General features: G+C 51.2%; 2 protein-coding genes across 2 annotated transcripts; one reads left to right on the top strand and one right to left on the bottom strand.

The window, feature by feature from the left end:
• Positions 1-1,300: 1,300 nt before the first annotated feature.
• On the bottom strand, positions 1,301-3,848 carry CCN1 (cellular communication network factor 1). Its single transcript, XM_037404743.1, has 5 exons — positions 3,730-3,848; positions 3,418-3,634; positions 2,711-3,058; positions 2,351-2,553; positions 1,301-2,231 (listed from the first exon to the last, which is right to left on the bottom strand). Exons 1-5 carry the CDS (start codon positions 3,787-3,789, stop codon positions 1,932-1,934), a joined length of 1,128 nt encoding a protein of 375 aa, XP_037260640.1. The 5' UTR covers positions 3,790-3,848; the 3' UTR covers positions 1,301-1,931.
• On the top strand, positions 3,788-11,833 carry LOC119155581 (translation initiation factor IF-2-like). The gene is made up of 3 exons (XM_037404394.1): positions 3,788-3,929; positions 5,274-9,036; positions 9,486-11,833. Exons 1-2 carry the CDS (start codon positions 3,788-3,790, stop codon positions 6,194-6,196), a joined length of 1,065 nt encoding a protein of 354 aa, XP_037260291.1. The 3' UTR covers positions 6,197-9,036; positions 9,486-11,833.
• Positions 11,834-20,549: the final 8,716 nt, after the last annotated feature.

Here is a 20,549-nt window from a genome sequence, read left to right as displayed (position 1 = left end):
ACTGTTAACAATTATGGTACAGACAAGTTTAGGTACAGCTGAGGCTGGTGTCCAGGTGGTAAATTCCAAAACAGCACAAATTTTGAATGCCTCCGAGGAGAAAATTTGACTGAGCAGAAGAGAGCGAGCTGTAATTTCTCAGGCAAAGCGTAAGCTGCCAGAGATGAGCTTCTGAGATACTCAGCCATTTATTTTATTGAAATATTTATGTCTGATCTAATAAAAAGATTACTTTTAACCACTTCTGCATCTAACTGGATGACACCCCTTCACAATACTAAAACCCTCAAAATCAGTCTCTGTCTTTTTATGAGAGGTGGCTCTCTTACTAAAGGCTATGGGAGAATATTCTGCCAGAGAACTAACCAGTCACAAGGTGGAATAAAAAAAAAAAAACAACCACCACCATCACCACAACCCTGTGTTGCAGGCTTCCTTTCAGTCTTACCTGTAGCACAGCTTTATACTAACCAGAACAGTACAAATGTTTGATGCTGCTTTCTCAGCTCCTACTCTAGTCTGGTTTTTTTAAATGTCATTTTCCTACCGCATGCCAGCTAGCTGTCTTACTATGACTCCCTCAGTTACCCAAACATCATCTGTGTCCCACAGTATGAAGTGTAATTACACATTTAATAAGCGGGAATGGGAGGCGAGGAAGAGTAGCTGCTTTGCCTTTTATTCCATTGGAGAAGTACTTGAAATTCCTCACATTCTTCTCCTGTTAACAGTATGTTTACTTTTCATCACTGGGTTATTAGGATTAGCAAAAGTCATTGCTTCAAGCTCATTTAATTTGAATTTAGTGAAAGCAAACTGCCTCCTGCAGACTGCAGGAAACATTCTTCTGCCACAGAAATGTATTAATTTGCAAAAAGCAGCCACCAAAAAACACGAGACCTGACGACCAATTCCACCCCACGTTCAACATCACTGGGCATGCATTGCATTCTAATGAAGTACCTTATGTTGCAAATTCCAGGACTGTTTGAATAATCTGACAGTCTAATTAACATTTCAGTCTCTCTATCAAACATTTGCTTTCAATGCCAAGAAGCTCTTTCTGTATATACTTTCTAGACTGCGGGGTTGCAGGCTGCATACACCACTTCAGAAACATCATTTACCCAAAGAATTAAGACTTTGCTTTTCTCTGGTTCGTTGCTGTGTCTGTAGTAGAGCTCATATTGATTTTCAGAGAATCCAAGCTTTTCCTATTTCAAAGTTTTCACAGAAAGCTCTTGCATTTGCTGTATTTAAGTCTGTTGCCTGTCAGAATGCTCTGCTAAGAGTAGTTAGGTAAATATTTCTTTATTAAATGATTAATTCCATAAATAAATTCTTTTAATTCATTGAATATAAAATTAAAATCATTTACAACTTATTCCAGTATTACAGGGGCTGGAAGGGGTTAAAAAAAAAAAAACACAAAGAAAAACAAAATAAAAACGCTAGTTTGATAAATAAAATACTCAGCTTTAAAACAACTGATTTCTGTTTGCCATTAAACTACAGTTGGTACATAATAGCTGCCACTGTGAACACCGCACAAGTGCCCACCTCAGGAAGGAATGTAACTTCCAACTTGGTTGGGAAAGGGTGGGAGAGAATGGAGGGAAGGGGAGAAGCATAGTGTTAAACTGGATAGAAAAGAAGTTTTCATAACCGGAACAAAACATTTATCTGATCACTTACAAACAGAAAACAGTATGTAATTAGATAAGGTGCTCCAAAAAGAAGCAGTAAAGTTGCTCCAGTACTATGAAGCTTTAAATATGCTTAAATCTCTGTTGCATTAGTGTCCAGTTGCACAGTGCACTCTTGTAACATAATGTTGCCCTCAAATGGGCAAGGCACCATCTCCATCAAAGGTCCTTTCTCCATGGCTGGTTACTTCAGAATTCTGTTTAGCATCCCACCCCCAACACAACTTAGTCTCTAAATTTGTGAATGTCATTGACTAGTCTGTAGTAGGGATAAGCTTCATTCGCATGCGGACAGTTGTAGCTGCATCGGCAGGACTGGATCATCATGACGCTCTTGGTGAAGGTTTCCCCATCATCACAGCGGAACCTGATCTTGACAGTCCTGGTCTGCTGGGGCGTACAGCACCTGCCATCCACGCAGGAGCCGCAGTACTTGGGGCGGTACTTCTTGACGCTGGAACATCCGGCATAAGTAAACTTCACCGGGGATGGGGACTTCTTAGTCTTGGTGCATTTTTTCCCCTTCTGTAAAGGGGAGGCAACGATATCATTATTATTATTAGCAGGAGATTCTTGTCCAGCCTTTACCCTCTACCCAAAGCAGTTTGGAAAAAGAGAGGAGCACTGGAAGAGTCTGTGTTTACCTTTAGGGAGGCGTAGCTAGGCTGGCCACATGGCCTCACTTCACATATCCTGGTCTCTTTGATGAGCTTGCAGTCGGGATTGTCGTTGGTCACCCTTGTGGAGATGCCAGTTCCGCACGTCTTTGAGCACTGGGACCAGGAGGTTGTTTGCACAATGCACTTGGGATTCTCAAAAGCTCGGCCTTGCGGCTCTGATCCAAAAACTGGAAAAGAAAGGGACGTCTTAGCCTACATACACCCTCTCACTGGGTTTCTTTCTTTCTTTCTTTCCATCGGGGGTCTAAGGAGTCATACAGCCATCCTCCCCTGCCGCCTCCTCCCCCTGACTGTCACTACAGAGAGGAGCCCGCACGCACTCACCAGGTAGCATTTTCAGGCCTCCCTTCACAATGGCAATGAGCTCGTTGTTCCTGGTCAGTTCGCCTTCGGAATCATCTGGACTGAACTCTTTGCTGAAGAAGCCTTCCAGCTCATCCAGCGCATCCTTGCTCTCATCGCAGACCCACTCTTCACAGCACTGCCCGGGCACTTTGACCAGCCTGGGGCTGGGACAGCCCAGGTTGGGGAGCGACAGCTCCTGCGGGCAGAGCGGGATGCAGCCCACGGCTCCATCTATGCACGTACACTGGTGCTTGCAGTTGGGCTGGAAGCTTTCGCCGTTCTGGTAGATTTTGGAGTTGTACTCGCAGGGTCTGCCCTCGGACTGCGCTGCGGGGACCAACGGGGAGGGAGAGGCGGGAGTGAGCGGCGGGAGCGCCCGTCTCCGCACAGGTATTTCGCTGCCCGTTACATTCGGCGGGCGGCGGCGGCGCCCCCCCCTGCACACACACACACCCCCGGGGACGCGGGGCCAGAACAATAAGTCAGTCAGGAATCACTTTTCCTTATGTGCGTTTAGCGGAGCCCAGACATACTGAATCGCATTCCAGACTGCTGAAGTCATGTGCCTTTCTGCCAAGCTACCAACAACAAAGCATAACCATACATGGGCTCGAAGTTACTAAACTTTGGCGGCACAGGGGCCGCGGGTCCCCCCCGGGGGGCTGGGGGCGGGGGGCGCCGCTTACCTCTGCAGATGCCCTTCAGCGCGGCGGGGCTGGCGCCGAAGTTGCACTCCAGCCCCTTGGTGTGGTCGCAGGGCAGCGCCCGGCTGCAGTCCTCGTTCAGCTGCTTGGCGCAGACCTTGCAGCAGCCGCAGCCGTCCGGCACCAGCCCCACGCCCGGGGCGCACTGCGGCACGGCCGCCGGGCAGCGGCACACGGCGGGGCAGGGCGAGCCCAGAGCCTGCGGAGCGGAGCACAGCGGGGGCCGGTGAGCGGCCGGGAGCGGAGCGGGGCCGCCCCCCGCCGCCCCGCCGCGGGCAGAGCCGCGGCACTTACCAGGCGCGCCAGGCAGAGGAGAGCGGCCGCCAGGGCGCGGCGGGTGCCCGCGGAGCCCATGTCGAGCGCCGGCGCTGGGAGCGAGGGACGGCGGGGCGAGCGGAGCGGAGCGGGGCCGGCGCGGTCTGAGGCAGCGACGGGGGCGGCCGCCTTATATGGGGCGCGGGGCCGCCGCGTGCGCCGCGGCGCTGACGTCGCGCGTTCCGGGCCGCGGCCGCGTCCAGCGCTCGCGGCATCCCAGGAATGCGGCTGGCGCGCGGCGCGGCCGCCCCGCCCCGCCCCGTCTCCCGGCACCGCGGCCGCTGGCGGCGGCCCTGCCGCGGGGGGTCCCCCCCGCCCCCCGCTCCCCGCCGGGGCTGCCCCGCACGGCGCGGCGGCGGGGGTGGGCCAAAGGGGACGCTTCGGCGCGGGAGGGGCCGTCCCGCGCGGCGCGCCCCCGGGGCCGTCCCGCCCGCCGCACGGCGCACCGCGACACCGCGGCCCCGTTACCCGCACGGACGCCCCCACCACGAGCACGTTAACGCGAGGAGCCTGTCCTGGTGGGGGCTGCCGGGCCGTGCGCCCCCCGCCACCTGAACCGACGGCGGCAGGGCCGCGGGGCACCCCCGCGCGTGCGGGCGGCACCGGGGCTGTTCCCGTTAGTGCCGCTGCCCGAGGGGCAGGCGGAGCGTCCCGCGGCGCCGCGGAGCCCGGCAGCGGGGCCGTGCCCCCGGGCCCCCGCCAGGTGCCTGGCCCCGCAGCGGGGGGGGGGGGGCGGGATGGGACCCCCGGTCTCCTCCGCCCGCCCGTCACCGGCCCTGCCGGCCCCCGCTCCAGCGAATAGTGTTTCCCCGTCGAAGTTTAACGTTTGGGGCTGGGGGGGTGGGGGGGGGCGTTCAGGCTTCTGTTGTGGCGTCTTTGCTTTCCATGGCCGTAAGTATTTCCAGATGGGGATTTAGACACCAGACGTAACAATATTTCCATATTTGGTATAGCAGTAGCCTGCATTTTTCACATTTTTCTGCTCTGTTATCCAACCACAAAGCATTCTTGACAGCTTCAGATGTTGTTAAATATAGCCTTAACTTCTGTTCCCAGGGCAGGAAATTCTTTGGAATTCCTGTTTTTCACGCAATCTGTCTATCATGATTTAGGAGAATTGCGCTGGAGGAGCCAACTGGCGTTCAGCTGCAGTTTGCTCCTTGATTGAAAAAAGCCCAGCAGCGGAGGCTGCTACCCAGCGGCGTTACAATAAGTCCCCATTCCAAGGATTTTTCTTTGCAAATGAGATTATTGTTCCTAACACAAGTTTGGGGGTTTTGGGGGTTGGTGGTTTTTGGTTGGGTTTTTTTGGTGTTGTTGGTCGGGTTGGTTTTTTTTCGGTCGCCTCCGAGGCTGGAAGGATGGAGGAGCGGATTCAGAGGAGAGGCGGAACTCTGCAGAAACTCCTCCAAGGCCCACAAAAAGTCCGGGGGGAGGGGGCGAGGGAGCCGGTGCGGAGGGAGGGGATGCGAAGAGGAGGGGGATGCGGTTAACCTGGCTGCGGAGCGTTTCCATACGGTGAGCGTCTGCGTGCGCCGCTCCTAAAGGATGGGCAGCGCGGGAGGGGTGCGGCCGCGGCCCCGCCGCTCCCGGGAGCGCAGCCCCGACGTCTCGTCGCCTGCCCGGTGCCACCGCCGACGGGCTTACAGAAAGGACCGTTTCAGGGGGACGACGAGGCCCCGGTAAGTGCCGGTGCGGCGGCCGCTGGCAGGGCCCCCGCGTGTCCCGCTCCGCGCCGCGTGCCGACACCCGCCGGAGCGGCGCGGCAGCCGCGGGGACCGTGCGGGAGCCGCAGAGGAGCGGGTGTGTGGTCGCCCCGGGGGCGCTGCCCCGGCCGTGGCTGCAGCCGGAGTGCGGCGGGGGTCCTGCCCGTGGCCCCAGCCCAGCCGGGCGGCAGCAGCGGCGGCCCGGAGCCGGTGCCCACAGCCCGCCCGTGCCCGTGCCCGTGCCCGCCCCCGCGGAGACCGCCGCCCCGGCCCGCCGCGACGGGACGGGATGGGTCGGGCAGTGCCGTGACCCCCGGGACGGAGGCGGCGCAGGGCCGTGGCTGGCCCCGTCGGAGGAGCTGCGGAGCGCCGGCCCCGGCCGCTTCCTCCTCCGGGGCTGTGCCCGCGGCCGTGGCCGTGCCCGACGGCAGGGCCCGTGTCCCCGGCACCGCCACCCCACCCCTCGCGGCGGGCCCGGGCGGCTGGAGGGCTCCGGTGGGGGCGGGGGGGGGTCCCCGCGCTTTATTCTCTGGGTGTTCATCCTTTCAGGCAAGTACAAAGATCGCCGTTTACATTGCGGTGGGTTCGCGGTTCGGGGGAGGCGGAGGTGGCGCTGCGCAAGCTCGGGGCGCCCTTTGCCCAGGACTTGCTCTTCAGAGGGCGGTTTTCAGCCTCACCCGCATGCCTCACAGTTTGACCAGAAAGGACAACAGCCGAAAGGGAAATTCAGCCTTTGGTGACGTGCAGCTGTCTCCCAAGGCTGCCCGTGTGTACCGCGTAGTGCCATGGTGGATGGCGGGGTGGTGGGACATATTTCACGTGTCCGTGAAGCAGTGGACGGAGCCAACCGGCCGGCCTCAGCGGCTGCCCCCCAAACAGAATGAAATTTCTTTAATACGGAAAGGAATTTGTTCCGACCTGGCTGTGCCCCAGCTGGTGATGAGGAGCAGCAGGGCTCGGTTCTGCTTCCAGACTCGGAGCGAGCCGGTACACCAGGCTCCCCGCGGTGTTACAGGGCTATGCTTCTTGTCCTGTGGTACTTCAAGTTCAAAACTCTGAAGTGTTTTTTAAATGGAGAATCTGACTGGTCCTTTTTTCCCCAGGGTGGCCCTTTACACAGCAGCGTTGTGACCAGGAAGAACAAGCCTGCGGTTCAACACACCTTGATTAATGAAAATTTTCCAAACTTTTGGAAAAAGCAGAAGCAGCTAGCGCACTGGCACGTGGTTACATTGGCCAGTTTTGCTTTTCAGGGATTTATACAAACAGTTGTTTGTTTAATTACATCTAATTTAAGGACGCGCACCAAGCATTTTGCTTTGATCTGTGACTTTCACAACATTCAGCAAATGCCACAGGAAAAGTCAATGAATAGCACCTTTTCTCACTTGGTTTTGTGTCTTACCACACATTCACACAACTCTGATGGGAAACCATAACTGCACCTACATTTGCTCAAAAAAGCTCACTGCGAAAGCTTTAACAAACCTGTCCTGAATTTCAAGTAGTTGACAACACTTGAGATGGGTTGAGTTTCTCCGGAGTTCAGGTTAGACTGCGACCCCTTCATAGGCTTTCCCTGTCACAAACCATGACCCAGCGTTTACCTTCCAGGCTGTGCCTACGTGTCCTGGGCGTACGTCAGGGAGCAGGAAGAAGTTTGGAATATTTTCCTTTTTGAGATTTTGTTCAGTGTAACGTACTGTTCCAGACCTTTGTCGTCCTAAGTGAACTGGGAAATGCTCCCTTCTTCATGTCCTGAGGAATATTTCACTGGCTTCTCGCTTTTTTGTGCCATAGGCAATCACTGCTTGTCAGCTAAAGTCTGCTGGGAGCTTGGCTAATGCAAAGCAGGAATTTGAAACAGTTGGCTTACATAGCAGGTATTACAGATTTACTGAGTGTATCCTGTCGTTTTCACAGGGCTGTGTCTCTCCAGGGAAAGGACTTTCCAGAGAAACACATCAAGAAAAGATATAACTGGTTTATCTTCCCCTGGCCCAGTGTCAGTTTTTTGTGGCTGTGCGTGGGGACCCAGAGCAGCATGAAGCGCTGTGTATGACAGAGGCTCCTCTGGGTGCTGGTGCTCCCGTAGACAGTAAGTACCCAGCACCAAACCGGAGCACACCAGAGGTTTACAACCATGTGGATTCTGGAGGAAGATCTTACTAAATCCAATGTGCAGCCCTTTTTTGTATCATGTTCAATTCCCTCTTTCTCATTCTCTTTTTCCTCTGACCATCCTTCACCACACGTTTCTTCCATCTCTCCTCCTCTTCTCCTTTTCCATGTTCCAGTCTTTTTTCCCTGTGGCCTTCCCTCTTCTAGTGTGTCCTGGTTTTGTCTGGGATAGAGTTAATTTTCTTCCTAGTAGCTGGTATAGTGCTGTGTTTTGGATATAGGATGAGAATAACGTTGGTAGCACACCGATGTTTTAGCTGCTAAACAGTGCTGACACTAAGTCAAGGACTTTTCAGCTTCCCACCCCACCAGCAAGCAGGCTGGGGGCACAAGAAGCCAGGAGGAGATGCAGCCAGGACAGCTGCCCCAAACTGGCCACAGGGATATCCCATACCGTATGTCGTCATGCTCGGTATATAAACTGGGGGGAAAGCTGGCCGGGGGCTGCTGCTCGGGGACTGGCTGGGCATCGGTCAGCGGGTGGTGAGCAGCTGCACTGTGCATCACTTGTTTTATATATTCTAATTCTATTTGTTATTATTATTGTTGTTGTTATTATTATTTTCCTTTCCTTTGCTGTCCTATTAAACTCTCTTTATCTCAACCTATTAATTTTACTTTTTTGTTCCCAATTCTCTCCCCCATCCTGCTGGGTCGGGGGGAGGGAGCGAGCGGCTGTGTGGTGTTCAGCTGCCTGCCGGGTGAAACCGCGATGCAGTGTTTACCCACCTCGGGCTGGGCCTCTCCCGCAGCCCCTGCCAGGCTGCTGGCTCCTGCGGCACTAAATCAACCCTCCCCGAGTCAATGGCTCCTCTCAGTCACTCACAGGAGGTGCAAATCCAGTGGGGCAAATTAAGCATAGCAATGCACAGGCAGAGCAGCCGAGTAGCCAGAAGGCTTCAGCAGCTAAAATTCAAGTGGGTTCAGATGTGGTTTTTTTCTTGCTTTGATTTACTCGGACTTTATGCTGAATTCTTTGAGTATGGCATTTCCTATTTGTTTTCTTCCTCTTCCCTACTGCCCTACTTCAGCTATGCTTATGCCTGTCAGGTTTTGTATCATCTGTGCCTTGCCTGTGGTTTCTAATATTTAGGGGGGGTTGATTTGCAGTATTGGTGCTCTTCGCTTTGTAGGTGCGCTGCATTTTCCTCTGGCTGCTGTCAAGGTGTTGCAGAAGTTCCCATCATGTGAAAGTGGAAGGGGGACTTGTGAGCCTCCTAAGCCTGCAGGGAAACAGAGAAGGAAAATTGGATGTATCAGTCAGTTGTGCTTTTTGCTGCTTCAGCGTGTGAACTGCACCACGATAGAGATAAACCTTATGCAGATGGAAGGGACATAGCAGCATAACAGAGGCAAGAAGCATCCCTGCTGATGCTCAGCGTGCTCCCGTTGACCAGCAGTACGTACCCCAGGCTGGATGCAGAAATGCAAAGCAGTTACAGCCCACTCCTGCTTAGCTCCTTCTGCCCAGTCAGAGATTCAAAATACCTTTGTCACTGTCACTTAAGGACCTGTCATTAACTTTATTTTAGTACCAGCCATTACCATTTCCTCAGTGAGACAGGTGGATTAGTTAATATATATTCACCTACTGTCATGCACCTGTACTTCAACGCTAGGCTACATTCAGAAGATGCAACTGGCATCAAGCGTATCCCTATAGCTGAAGTTTGCAATGAAAATACTATTATGGGCTTTGGCTATCCATGCCACCAAAACAAAACCCACCAAAACAAAACCAGGTGGTCCTAGTCATATTTCTTAGTCGTATGTATTGTTTTCATCCCATGCAGCAATGTAGTTTGCAAATAATAGCAACATAGCCTGAAATCTCTTTTTGTTTTCTAGAAGAAAATTTTCACAGCTGCGTCTCTTGAGTTTCATGAAGGAGGCTGAGGCATCAGGAACTTTCCCGGTGTCAGCTGAGATGAAGGTCCTGGATGGAGATCCCCACCCCAGAGAGTTAACCAAATGGCCTCAGCAGAAACTTCTTCACTTTAAACTTCGGTCCTCGGAGTGCAGGATTTCCCAGTGGAGCAATGCATGCAAACTGACATCTGTTAAGACAGAATGAGCAAGCTCAAAATAAAGTTGCTCATGGTTGCAAGGATTTAGTGGAGCTAGCTGAACCTGATTGCAGTCAATCAGGTTGTGTCTGAGAAATCCTTGATCAAAGCACACTTCCAGGCTGTGGTCCATAATGGTTGTCAGCTGTTGTCTGCCTCAGTTTGCAGCTTAACTGCACCTTGGAGACAAGTGCCTCCTGTTTTTGACGGTGTTGTGGGACCACGTGCTCCAGAATACACTCTTTTTGGTATGTTCAGGTTTGCTTATTTGTTTTCTTTTTCTACATTTGAAATGTATGGCAAGCTCTTCTTTCCCCAAAGGTGTTTTGTTTCGTTACAGTTAATAATTACAGCTACATTTCCTTGAGGTTAGTCTGTGTCAGAGCTAGGGGAGCCCTCTGCCGCCTTTCTGATGCTTTCCCTCCCTCCCTGCTGTTCTTGACCTGGTGGAACGGTTTCTTGTTGCTGATATGTGGACCTTCAAAGGGCTTGTCTAGCCTTTGATTTTTAAGAACACATTTTTGTAGCTGTTTTCCTGAAGAAAATGAGTATTGATTAGTATTTTTTTATCTTTGCATGCTAATAGGAGGGGAGGCCTGATCTGGCAGGATGCTGAACGTGCTGTGCCACACAGCGAATTCTGTCACTTACTGTGCTTTCCAGGCTAGCTGCTGGAAATGTCACAGGATTAATTTCAGAATCCCCTGAGGTGCCTGTTGGCTTTGTCTAGAATCATTACTCATTCTCTGCTACGTACACAAGCTTATTAAAACACGGTGAGACTTCGGCTGTGTTTGTTGCCTTACTGTTCATTTCCATTCTGTTCCATCTGGACTCTTACCCTTTGCCTACCAATACATTACGTGAGCACCTTGCAGTGGCAGCTAGTTGTGCTCCTCTGTTGTGCGTGCTTATTTTATGGCACACATGAGCTAACTGATGCCAGGAAGCCAGCCAAAACCTCCTCCAGGGCTACTCTGCTGCTAGAGATCAGTGACTTGCACCGCTTTCTGGCTTGTGCCCCTCGTGTCTAGCCTCTGATAGTGCAGTGAAAATAATCAATGGCAGACGAGTAAGTAGACACGATGTCATCCTTGCAGATAGGGAGGACTTGCAGGCAGCCAACAGATCGTCTATGTGCTTTAAGAATGTTTGTGGAGATGGAGTTATGATCCAAGAATGTGCAAATAGCTGCCCATCCCAGTGTTACGTGTCTGCGATTAGGGAGAAGTGCTAAACCATCTCTAGACTTGATTAGCATCCAAATTTGAAAGATGTGTCTTGCGCTGGAGCTGGTTGGGGTGATTTTTCCAGGGGAGTGAGGAGGAAACTATGTGAATGGAATCTCTTCCTCATCTTATCTCTGCTGGGGGGTAAAAAAAGAACTGGAGGGAGCCGGCTGGTGAGAGCTGGTGGGCTGCTCTGCAAAAGGGTCCTCGCGTGGGCTCTGTCCTGCAGCCGGGAGTGAGGGGCCTGGTGGCTTGTGCAGACCCACGGGGAGAAGGACATCTCTTGGAGTCAGCCAGGAAGCCTGTCTGTTGCCCACTGTTTTCCCAGGGACCAGTGTCCTCAGGAAGCAAATCGTTAGCAGGGGCTATCGGCAGACTACTTTGTTGTGGAGACTTTTTTATGATTGCATTAATGTCTCTTTTCATGTTGTTGTACAGGAATTATGACTCCTCGTGTCAGTGTGGAGATGAAAGCAGGAGCTCTTTTGCATGGAGCAAGCATTAAAAGCTAGCTCTTATGTTAATCATAAAAAGAAAATTAGTGCTGGCTATTTACTTTCAGAGAAGTTTGCTCTTGCATTGGTAATTCTTTTAACTCTTTGCACTCATCTGTATCCTCTTGTACACAGTCAGCTAGGTATTTGTCACTGTCCTCTCTGGCTGCCTGTCCTGGGGTCTGCTTCTGAAAGTCCCCATGAGCTCAGCTTTTAGACTTATGGGGGGTCAGAGCAGAAAAATGGGAGATAGGATGGGTCTTTCAGGTGGGCAGTGAGTGATAACACGACAATGTTTGTGATCGGTTGTGAGAGGAAAGCCTCTGGTTTCAAGAACTGGTCTTTTTCAGGATGTACCCATACGACATTTAGCAGTGCCATGTCAAAATAAAAATCATTGATTGAAAGTGTGACTGACTTGTGCTTCTAAAAACACTTCTAGATTATACACACTGAAAACAGTAAATATTTAATGTACAGGTTTACTTTTCCTGGTTTATAGAGAGCTCAGTGGGCCTGACAGAGCAGCTAGACAGATGTGTTTATAGCGAGCTCCCCGCGCGGGTACAATGCTGCAGTGTTTGGCCTGTGAGCACTGCAGGGGCATGCTTAAAAAAATAAGTGTTCCATTTACACTGGGGGAAAAAAAAAGTCCTGAGAATGTTTCTATTAATATTAGCTGGTGTAAAACCCCAAATTCTACATTTCAGGCCTTACATTTTTCAAAAAGAGAGGACTGGACGGTGGTTGGCGAGGATGTGTGGGGTACAAAGCGTTTCCTCGCTTACATAGCCAGTGAAAGGGCCGGTCAAGGTGGCAGCTCTTCTTGCAGAAGAGGGGTGTTGCTGAAATGCCCCTGGTGAAGGTCAGGTGTGAAATGAAGAGTTGAGGAACAAGCAGAGTGGGGCAGCAGGCCCTGTGCACGGGCAATCGTGCGGTGCTTGTGGCTTTCCACGGGCCAGGAGCTGGGGCTCAGGAGCACAGCTGACAGCCTGGACGTTACCAGCAGGCACGTTCCTAAAAGGTGAGAGGGACCAGATGCTGTGGGGAAAGCAAAATGTGCAGAGACCTCCCCACGAGGTAGGATGCACACACGTCCCACGCCTGTGAGAATGCTAATGGGGGTGGTGGGAAATCCACTTCCACATTCAAGGAGATTTTTTTTTTTACATGTTAGCTTTGATCTTGGTTGAGGTCCTACCTGAGCACTAGCTTGTGATCTCGATTATACTGATGTTAAAGCTGATTTATCTGGTCAAAATTAATGGCATTAATTAATTAGCACACATTAATTAACCAAAATAACTGACATTTGAGTTTCTGGAGAGCTCCCAAGGAATGGGTGGCTGCATCTGTCTCTTTCTGATTTCCTCAGAAGTTCTCTTCAGCTGAGAAGTAAGTTTATTTCAATAATCTGATTAAACAGCTGGCAGCTTTCTAAGTCTTGGGAAAAAAAAAAAAAGATTAACTTTTAAAAAGGGATTCTTGGGCTTACTAACTTCTCAGGAAAATGTTCTGTTGAAGAAAAAGAGTTAGGAAGTAGAAGTCTGTATTAGAGCTGGCTAAGCACTCCCTGATTAAATATAGCCATATATATATAAAAATAAATGTAAAATGTAATAGTCACCTCAGTGTGTGAATAAAGCTAGATGTCCTAGTGAGGTTGTTTTGCTTTCCCACCAGCTTCACCTGCAAAGGACGTCTTTCCCTGACTGCAGGTGGCCTGCCGTCCTGTTGACACAAGGGGATGGGGCCATCCCCTGGGTTCCGGCTCAGCACAGGACAGCATCGTCCTGGTTAAAGCAGCTCAGCACCTCTCCTCACTGGGACCTTCCCACGCAGGCGTGCTGGGCTGCTTCTGCCTTCCAGCCCTGGCTGCAGCTTCCTTGTCTGCAAACTCCTAATTTTCTGACAAGTGCTATGCACTGATCACCCCGTTGCACCCAGGAGCATCGCAGAAGGAGGGTGTGGAGAGAAGGGGGCTCCTATGCCGAGTGCTGGTGTTACCCCAACAGCACTAGGGGCCATTGTGCATCAAGGAGCAGTGGCAGAATAACGCAGCTCTTTCTTTGCAAGCTGAAGCGCAGGCTGTGTTTCGATATGGCCCGCTCGCACCTCTTTACTGTGCGTCGGTTGTGAGCACGGATTGAAGCCAGCCCAGCCATCTTAGACCCAAACTGAGATTCATTGATTCCGGCAGCACCGCTGGCCTGAGGCGCCCTGCCCCGCCGCGGCTGCTCCCCGGCGCCCCGCTCCCCTGCATTTATGACCCCCCCCTCGCTGTTAGAGCGGCACACAGGTCTGCAATAAAACAAAGACTCCAGCTCAGGTCTCCCAGGGGTAGCAAACCAGCACATTAACCCACTGTGCAACCTGGCAAGGACTTGTGATGCTCTCTGGATTTTATGGCAGGATACCCTTGCCTGAGCATTGCACGCTCAGGAGGCTACACTGTTGATGCACAGTCAGCTCCTGAAGGGCAGCTGGCATGACGACAGTAGACTTAAAAAATGAATGGTCAGCTTCAGTCTGGATGTCACCATCATTTTAATGCTAATGGACTTCTTCCTCAGCCAGCCTCCTGTCTGAATGGAGAGCACAGAAACATCCCAATATTTATGGGATTTTAACTAGATTAGTTACAAACCTATAAAGCAAAGAAAGAGACAGTTCATCCAGTATTGGGGAGGGGAGTGTTAAAAATGCCACCTCAGATAAAATATTATGGGAGTTGAGTAACTGTAAATAAGAACCTTGCCTATGAAATAGCTTCTTATGTGAGCTTGGGATGAGGGCCAAGAGAACGTCTAGGGCTCAGGGAAATTTATTAGCCCAGATCAACAGGATTTCTGGGACTCGGGACATGGGGTGGCAAAGAATTTGCCTGCTGGAGTCTGCACTTCCTCCATTCATGCCTGCAGCAGGAGTTTCACTTATAAAACTTTCAAGATGGTTCATTTGCATTTTTTGAATTTTCTTGGTTCTCATTAGCAGCTGCAATTCTGTCCTGGGACTTGGGAGAGCTGGGTTCAAGCTCTGGGTTTCCACAGCCTGCCAGTGTGGTCTTGGACAAGCCATTCATCTCCCTGTGCTTCAATGCTCCCCTGTAGAGAGGAGATAAAGGTTATTTTCTGACTGGGGGAATGTCAGGAGGGTATGCTAAGAATCAGGAGGCATTCAGGCACCTGAGGCATGAGTGAGAGTACTATGGGTGCTTACGAATGACGAGAGCATGTGCAGAGCAGCTACAATGCACACGTTGACCCCTCACAGGGGGAGGAATGGCATTTGGGGTGGGGGGGGCAGTGGCGGCAATGGTTTTCCCTTTGATCCCAATCATTTTAATCACTGCTGCGATTCTACTCAAACACCTTTATTTTATGCCCTCTGGCAGCACAAGCTGGCTGTCCTGGTAGCATCATTGGTGTCCTGATGAGATGAGGGTCATCTTGGCTACGTATTCACTTTAAAAAAGGGCACATGCACATCAACAGTGCACAACTTGGGAGCCCGCTGCCTTTTGCCCCCGGGATTTTCACGTCTCTTACTCCCATTCACACCCTTCTGCTGTTCTTACCCGTACTCAGCTTTCTGTCCAGTTTCTTCTAGCACATCTCCCCTTCTGCCTTTACTTTGTTATTTCTGCCTTCACTTCTGTCCTCCTCCCACATTTTCCCTGTGTTTTATTTTTCTTATCTTGTTTTTGGAACCCATCCTTGGCCTCTCCTGTGTATTTCCCTTTTCCTCCCTCTAGTTCCAAGAGCTTTTCAGTAAACAGCATCCCTCTGCTATTCTGACTCATTACCCACTGACAGTGGAAAGATTTCATCATAAAAGTGATGCAAAGATCTCCCAATTTAGAGCGCAGGGTAGGTTAGGATGACCTCGCCCTGCCTTTCAAGCGAAGAGCCACAGGGTCTAATTCCTCAGCCAATGTTTATTTGCCAATTTATCTCACATTCAGTTGTTCTTCATTCCCACAGCGGTATAAGTGCCTGTATGCAGGGTGTGGGGGGGTGTATGCGTGCACTGTATCGTGCCTGTATCGTCCCGCTCCCCTACGATGGCAGCAGGTACCTCGGTGGCTGTTGGTAATGTACTTAGCCGAAGTGTGGGAAAACTCTCAGACTTGAACTTCACTTTGTATTTCCATGCCATATGAAACCCATTGAATGTTTGTCCTTCCCTTCACGTGGCTGCTGCCTGCTCTTGTATTGCACTGACATATGTGAAATCTATTTGGTCCCCTTTTTAATATGCTGCTTACAGTATAAATACAAAAGCAGACAGTGCTTCTGAAGAGAAATAAATGTAATTGTGGTGGTGGTTGTTGTTATAAATAGTGCAAAGGATTTAGAAGCAGTTTAGTCTTTTGGGCAGGAGTCACAAGTGTTCTGTGTAATAGAATCTTAAGGCTCCTGTATTTATCTATTTAAGTCTTCCCAGCTGTGATTGGCCCAGTTCACTCATTACTGTTTGGCTTCAGTGCAGGATGAGGATGCTCCACTCTTCACGGGAGTTCAGGCTTAGCCTCCAAAAATGCGGTGTGCTAGATCATATGCCTGACCTGTACATGTACGTAGTGTTATTATCCGTGCAAATCATGCATTTGCATGTGCAACTGGCCCATTTGCATAAATCACCATGGTATTTCCACACATGGATTTTTGAGGTTGGTTCCTAAAATCAGTGCTGCATTTTTTCCTCTGCTGGAGTGAAATGCAAATATTTATTTATTGACAGAGCTGGAGCTGATAGTTTTCCCTGTCCAGGTCTGAGCTGTCTGTTCCATCAGATGAAAACAAGTAGTATTCTGATTTCTTTTCAAAATGCATTTGTTCATAACTCTGTTAAAAACAATTAGTTCCTGCTCTCTGCCACCCATGGTAGAGTGCTATATGTATATATTTGTATGTGTATGTACATGTATATCAAAAGGGGCTGAATGCCCAGAAATTCTTTTGGCAGCCCTGCTGTCTGGTTAGAAAAGGAAGTGAGCTACAAAGTTTGAACATTCAGTTCTGAGACTTGAAAGCTTTCTGGATTTTATTACTGACTCAACAGGGTTTTCATTATGTATGTGGCCAAGAGGAGAAGTTTACGCAAGAGGAATGTATTGTAGTTGAATATGTTTGTAATTTTACACATTGTTAAATAATTGAGATAACTAGATGTCTCCTAAATGGGCAAAATAAATTAAGCGTTAGCAGCGGTGTCACAGACAAGTCAATACAAAAGAGTGGCCGACCCCATCCGAAAGCTGATTTCCAGTGCAGAGGGGTCCTGATCCAGATGCTGAGTGACATTTTGCTGTCGATGTGAATGGGAGCCATCTTTCCTCCGGCATATCTGGAATCCTCTTGCTGCCTGTCAGTCTCGTCTCTTCTACTCCAGATGATAGCATCTTCAGCTTGCTTCCCCCCCTCCCTTTGCTTTTTAGTAATTCAGTGCTATTTAAACAGCAGTTTGAGGCTAAGTTTCTTCAGCTCTCATTTCCATGTTAGTTTTAGGAAGGAAAATGTTTTGAGAAGCAGATTATCATGCAAAGAGAGAAGGTGTGGGATGCATGGACTAAGCTGTAAATACAGACCGAGGCTGTGTCCCGCTGTCCTGGTTGCATCCTGCGTCAGGGGATGTGCTGTCAGATCCCACCCTGCGACCAGTCAGCTCTGCCACAAACCAGCTTGACAGCAAAGTGAATTCCTGTCCCACAGACAACACGCTTCCAGCTAATTTTGCACTTGTTCATGTGATGGGTATTTATTCCTCATTGTCCTAAAAAGGTACTTATTTTTAAACCTCTGTGGTCTCTGGTGCCATACAGTCTTAGTGCATGTGTTACGAAACTGCTGTCGGCAGGAAATGCTATCTATATGTGCCTTCGCATTTTACATGTGGGAAGCCAAGGCGCAGGGAAAATATAAGATCACTGGGTAATCCAGGCTGGAATTCAGAACCCAGTCTGAACCTCTCTTCCTCCTGTTTATCCCCAGCTTCTCTCCTGTGCCCACCACTGTGATCAGCCTGGCTCTGCCTTCTGGATAACCAGCCCAGGGGTGCTGGGGGCTGCTCTTGGGTCCCCTGGTGCCTTCCCTTCTCCAGGGTGACCAAGTCCGCTTCCCTCAGCCCACCAGGCTGGCGGCTGTCTTCCCTGCTGGCTTGTGCCCGGTGGGTGCGCGGGAAGCTCCGATTCACCCCTGCTTCAGCCAGCAAGCACAGGAGGGAGAACCCCCGGTTTCCATTAACAGGCATCATGACGGTGTGCTCGAAGCTGCACCGTGCTCCTGCCCATGACAGCAAACTCTGTGGCCACTGGAACCTGCTTGCCTTTGGTCTTTTTTTAAATGCATTTAGCTCTAGGGCATATGACACTTCCAACACTGTAAATGGAGCTGGGAGGGTAGCCTCTCATTTCTGCCTTTGATTTGTTCCATTTGTTCTGTCATGTGTCTTCATGGAGAAAGATCTACTCTTACTGCTCTTGCAAGAGGTGCGTCTGAAATGGCATTTACTGCCACAACAGCCCATCTGTGGCACTGAACCACGTGCAAGTCAGTGAAGTTCAAAGGTGTTTCCTTGCCGGTGCCACACAATTTGCCTCGCTGAGGGTAAACACACATGCAAAACAAATCCACTTCTAATGTGGGAAATGCAACATGTGCCCGCCCAGCTGCGTGTACCAGCCAGTGGAGTTTGGTGTTTTTTTTCCACTTTCCCCTCAGTTGCCATGCTGGGTGTCCTGGGGCAGGGTGGCACGGTGTCGGGGTGCTTACTGACCCTCGTGCCCACAGGAGGAGCAGGGAGAGCAGCGGCTGCTCTGCTGGGCTGGCTGGGGACACAGCCAGGGGCATGGGAAGGCAACTGTGCTGGTGCCCAAGGAGGTAACTGGGAGCCCCTGCCACAGCTCCCTCCCTCCCTGTCCTCAGCACTTGCAGGTGTGTGTACAGTGCCTCCTGGCCCTGAGAGCTCCCATTTGTGGCTGCTAGACTCAGGTACTCTTCATAGTACAATGGTTTTGTAACGTTGTTATGCTGGCTTCCTTATTAAATGTGTATTTTTTTTGGTCTCTTTTGCCTGCTAGTTCACCCTCTATTTTTGAGCCCATTGGAACAATCTCAGCCAACCATGAAGAGAAGGTATTTGTTTCCAAGAGATTAAGCTGGAGGCAGTGCCCGGGAAAGCGAGCAGCCCCGGAGGAGGGATGCCCTGCGGATACCCTGCTGATGCCCTGGGAGAGCCTGCCGCCCGAGCATAGCTCCGGTTAGAGGCTGGGCAGAAATCCATGGTGGGGAGGCAGAGGGAGAGGCCATGAATACCCTGACCTCAGAAAGCGCCTCCTTGGCGCTCATATGGTCTTCAGACACCAGAAAGTCCAGCCGCAAGACAGAAATCCATGGGAAATGAGGTCCTATTAGTTCCATTGCCCACAACTTGCTCATGGCTTCACCAGTGCTTCCAAGCATTCAGTTTGGTTGAAGGGCTGCTGGAAACTGGGCAGCTGTCTTCCCTGAGTCACCCTGCCTTTCCACCTCCCCAGGGTCGAGGTGCTTGGCAGGCCAGGGCTCTGCTAGAGGAGGTGATGTCCATCATGGTACAGGCATCCAACCTGTGTCTGCTGTGCTGGCACGTTGAAATCCATCTGGATCATTTTCATGTTTTCGCCAGAGATTTTACTGGCCAGAAAAATGTGACATTATAAGAAGGCTGTACCAGATTGTTATTCATATTCTCTCCTGGGTGAGAAAGAGCGAGAGAGCATGTTTTAAATGTAGCCTATGGTCAGATGGTGTGGTGAGTGCTGGAAGCATGGGATGGTCTGGCAGAAAAATAATTTCCCCTTTTAAAACCACTGAACAGTCCCTGTTCCTCCACGCTCCAGCCGGTTGGCTTGGCCGTGCAGCCCCATCACGGGGACGTGGCTGGATCCACTCCTGATGCCTCCCAGCACCCCTGGGTGAGCCTTTGCTGCAGGCTTTGCCGCCGCGGGCGAGGGATGGGCTCTGTCCTGCTTTTGGCTGCCAGAGAAGAGGAGCTGGGGCAGGAAGCCTGAAGGGACATCCTTTCCTCTTCCCTGGCTGGCAGCTTGGCAGCTTATTCATGATGCCGGGAAACTGCAGGGCAGTGTTAACGTTCCGCAGGGAGGGTGTGCATTTGCACTGGGAGCAGAGGCAGAAGAGCTGGGCAGGGGAGAAGGGCAGGGACATTGCCTGGTGCTGGTGCTGCCTTTTGGGGTTGGGGTCCCAATGGGGGGCTTTGCTGCTACTCCATCACACTGTCCTAAGGGCAGCGATGGGAGGTGGTAATGCAGCGTCCGGGAGAGGCTGTGCGGCACAACTCACGGTTTAAAAGGAAAAAATAGCCCTTCAAGAGCATCGCTAGGGAAAAACTAGCTGAATGCTTGGGCAGCTGCTGTTCAGTACATGCTCACAGCAGTTTGGATTCTGTGAAGCTGAAAGCACTGCCAAGCCTTTTCCTCCTGCCTGTGTAATGCTGCACCTCCACCTCCCATCTCCCCACTGAGAAACACAGCAGCCCTGTGACAGTTTTCCAAATGTGATACATTTCTCTAAAATTGCTTTCAAATGTTCCTAGCAAGAAACTCCGCTAGTCATTTTGCCTGTGGCCCTGCACGACTGGTGGCAGCATGGGTGAGCATGGCAAGGCTGTGGGGACAGCCCTGGCTTGACCAGCGGGGAGCTGCCAGCCACCACAATAAGCACAGCATCCCTGAAAGGAGGGTTGGTGCTGGGGAGGTGCCGTCGATGCCCATCCCAGTACTGTCCAAGCCACCCTCTCTGGCCAGTGACCTTGGTGCTGGTTTGCACACCATACCCAGCTCGGTGGCCAGCTGCAGCCCAGAAACCTCACATCTGGGAAGGGCGTTTAAGCTGCTCCTGGGGACGAACCTGTGTGCATCCCAGGGCTGAGCTAGCTCACCCCTGCTTTATAGGAGGTGTCCCTGGGCTCTCTGGGGATGGGGGGGCTTGCGGGCAGGCAAACAAAGATGACTGGAGTGAATCTGTAGAGCTCAGAGGAATTAGAGTGAAATGCCAACACCATCCTTCAATGCTCCTGCCCCACGTCCTTTCCTCCTGCCTCTGTAAATAGGCTCCTTCTTAAACA

This window comes from Falco rusticolus, chromosome 11 (genome assembly GCF_015220075.1).
Source record: "Falco rusticolus isolate bFalRus1 chromosome 11, bFalRus1.pri, whole genome shotgun sequence".
NCBI lineage: Eukaryota > Metazoa > Chordata > Aves > Falconiformes > Falconidae > Falco > Falco rusticolus.
Note: the sequence above shows the minus strand (reverse complement) of the source record. Positions and strands in the feature narration are given on the sequence as shown.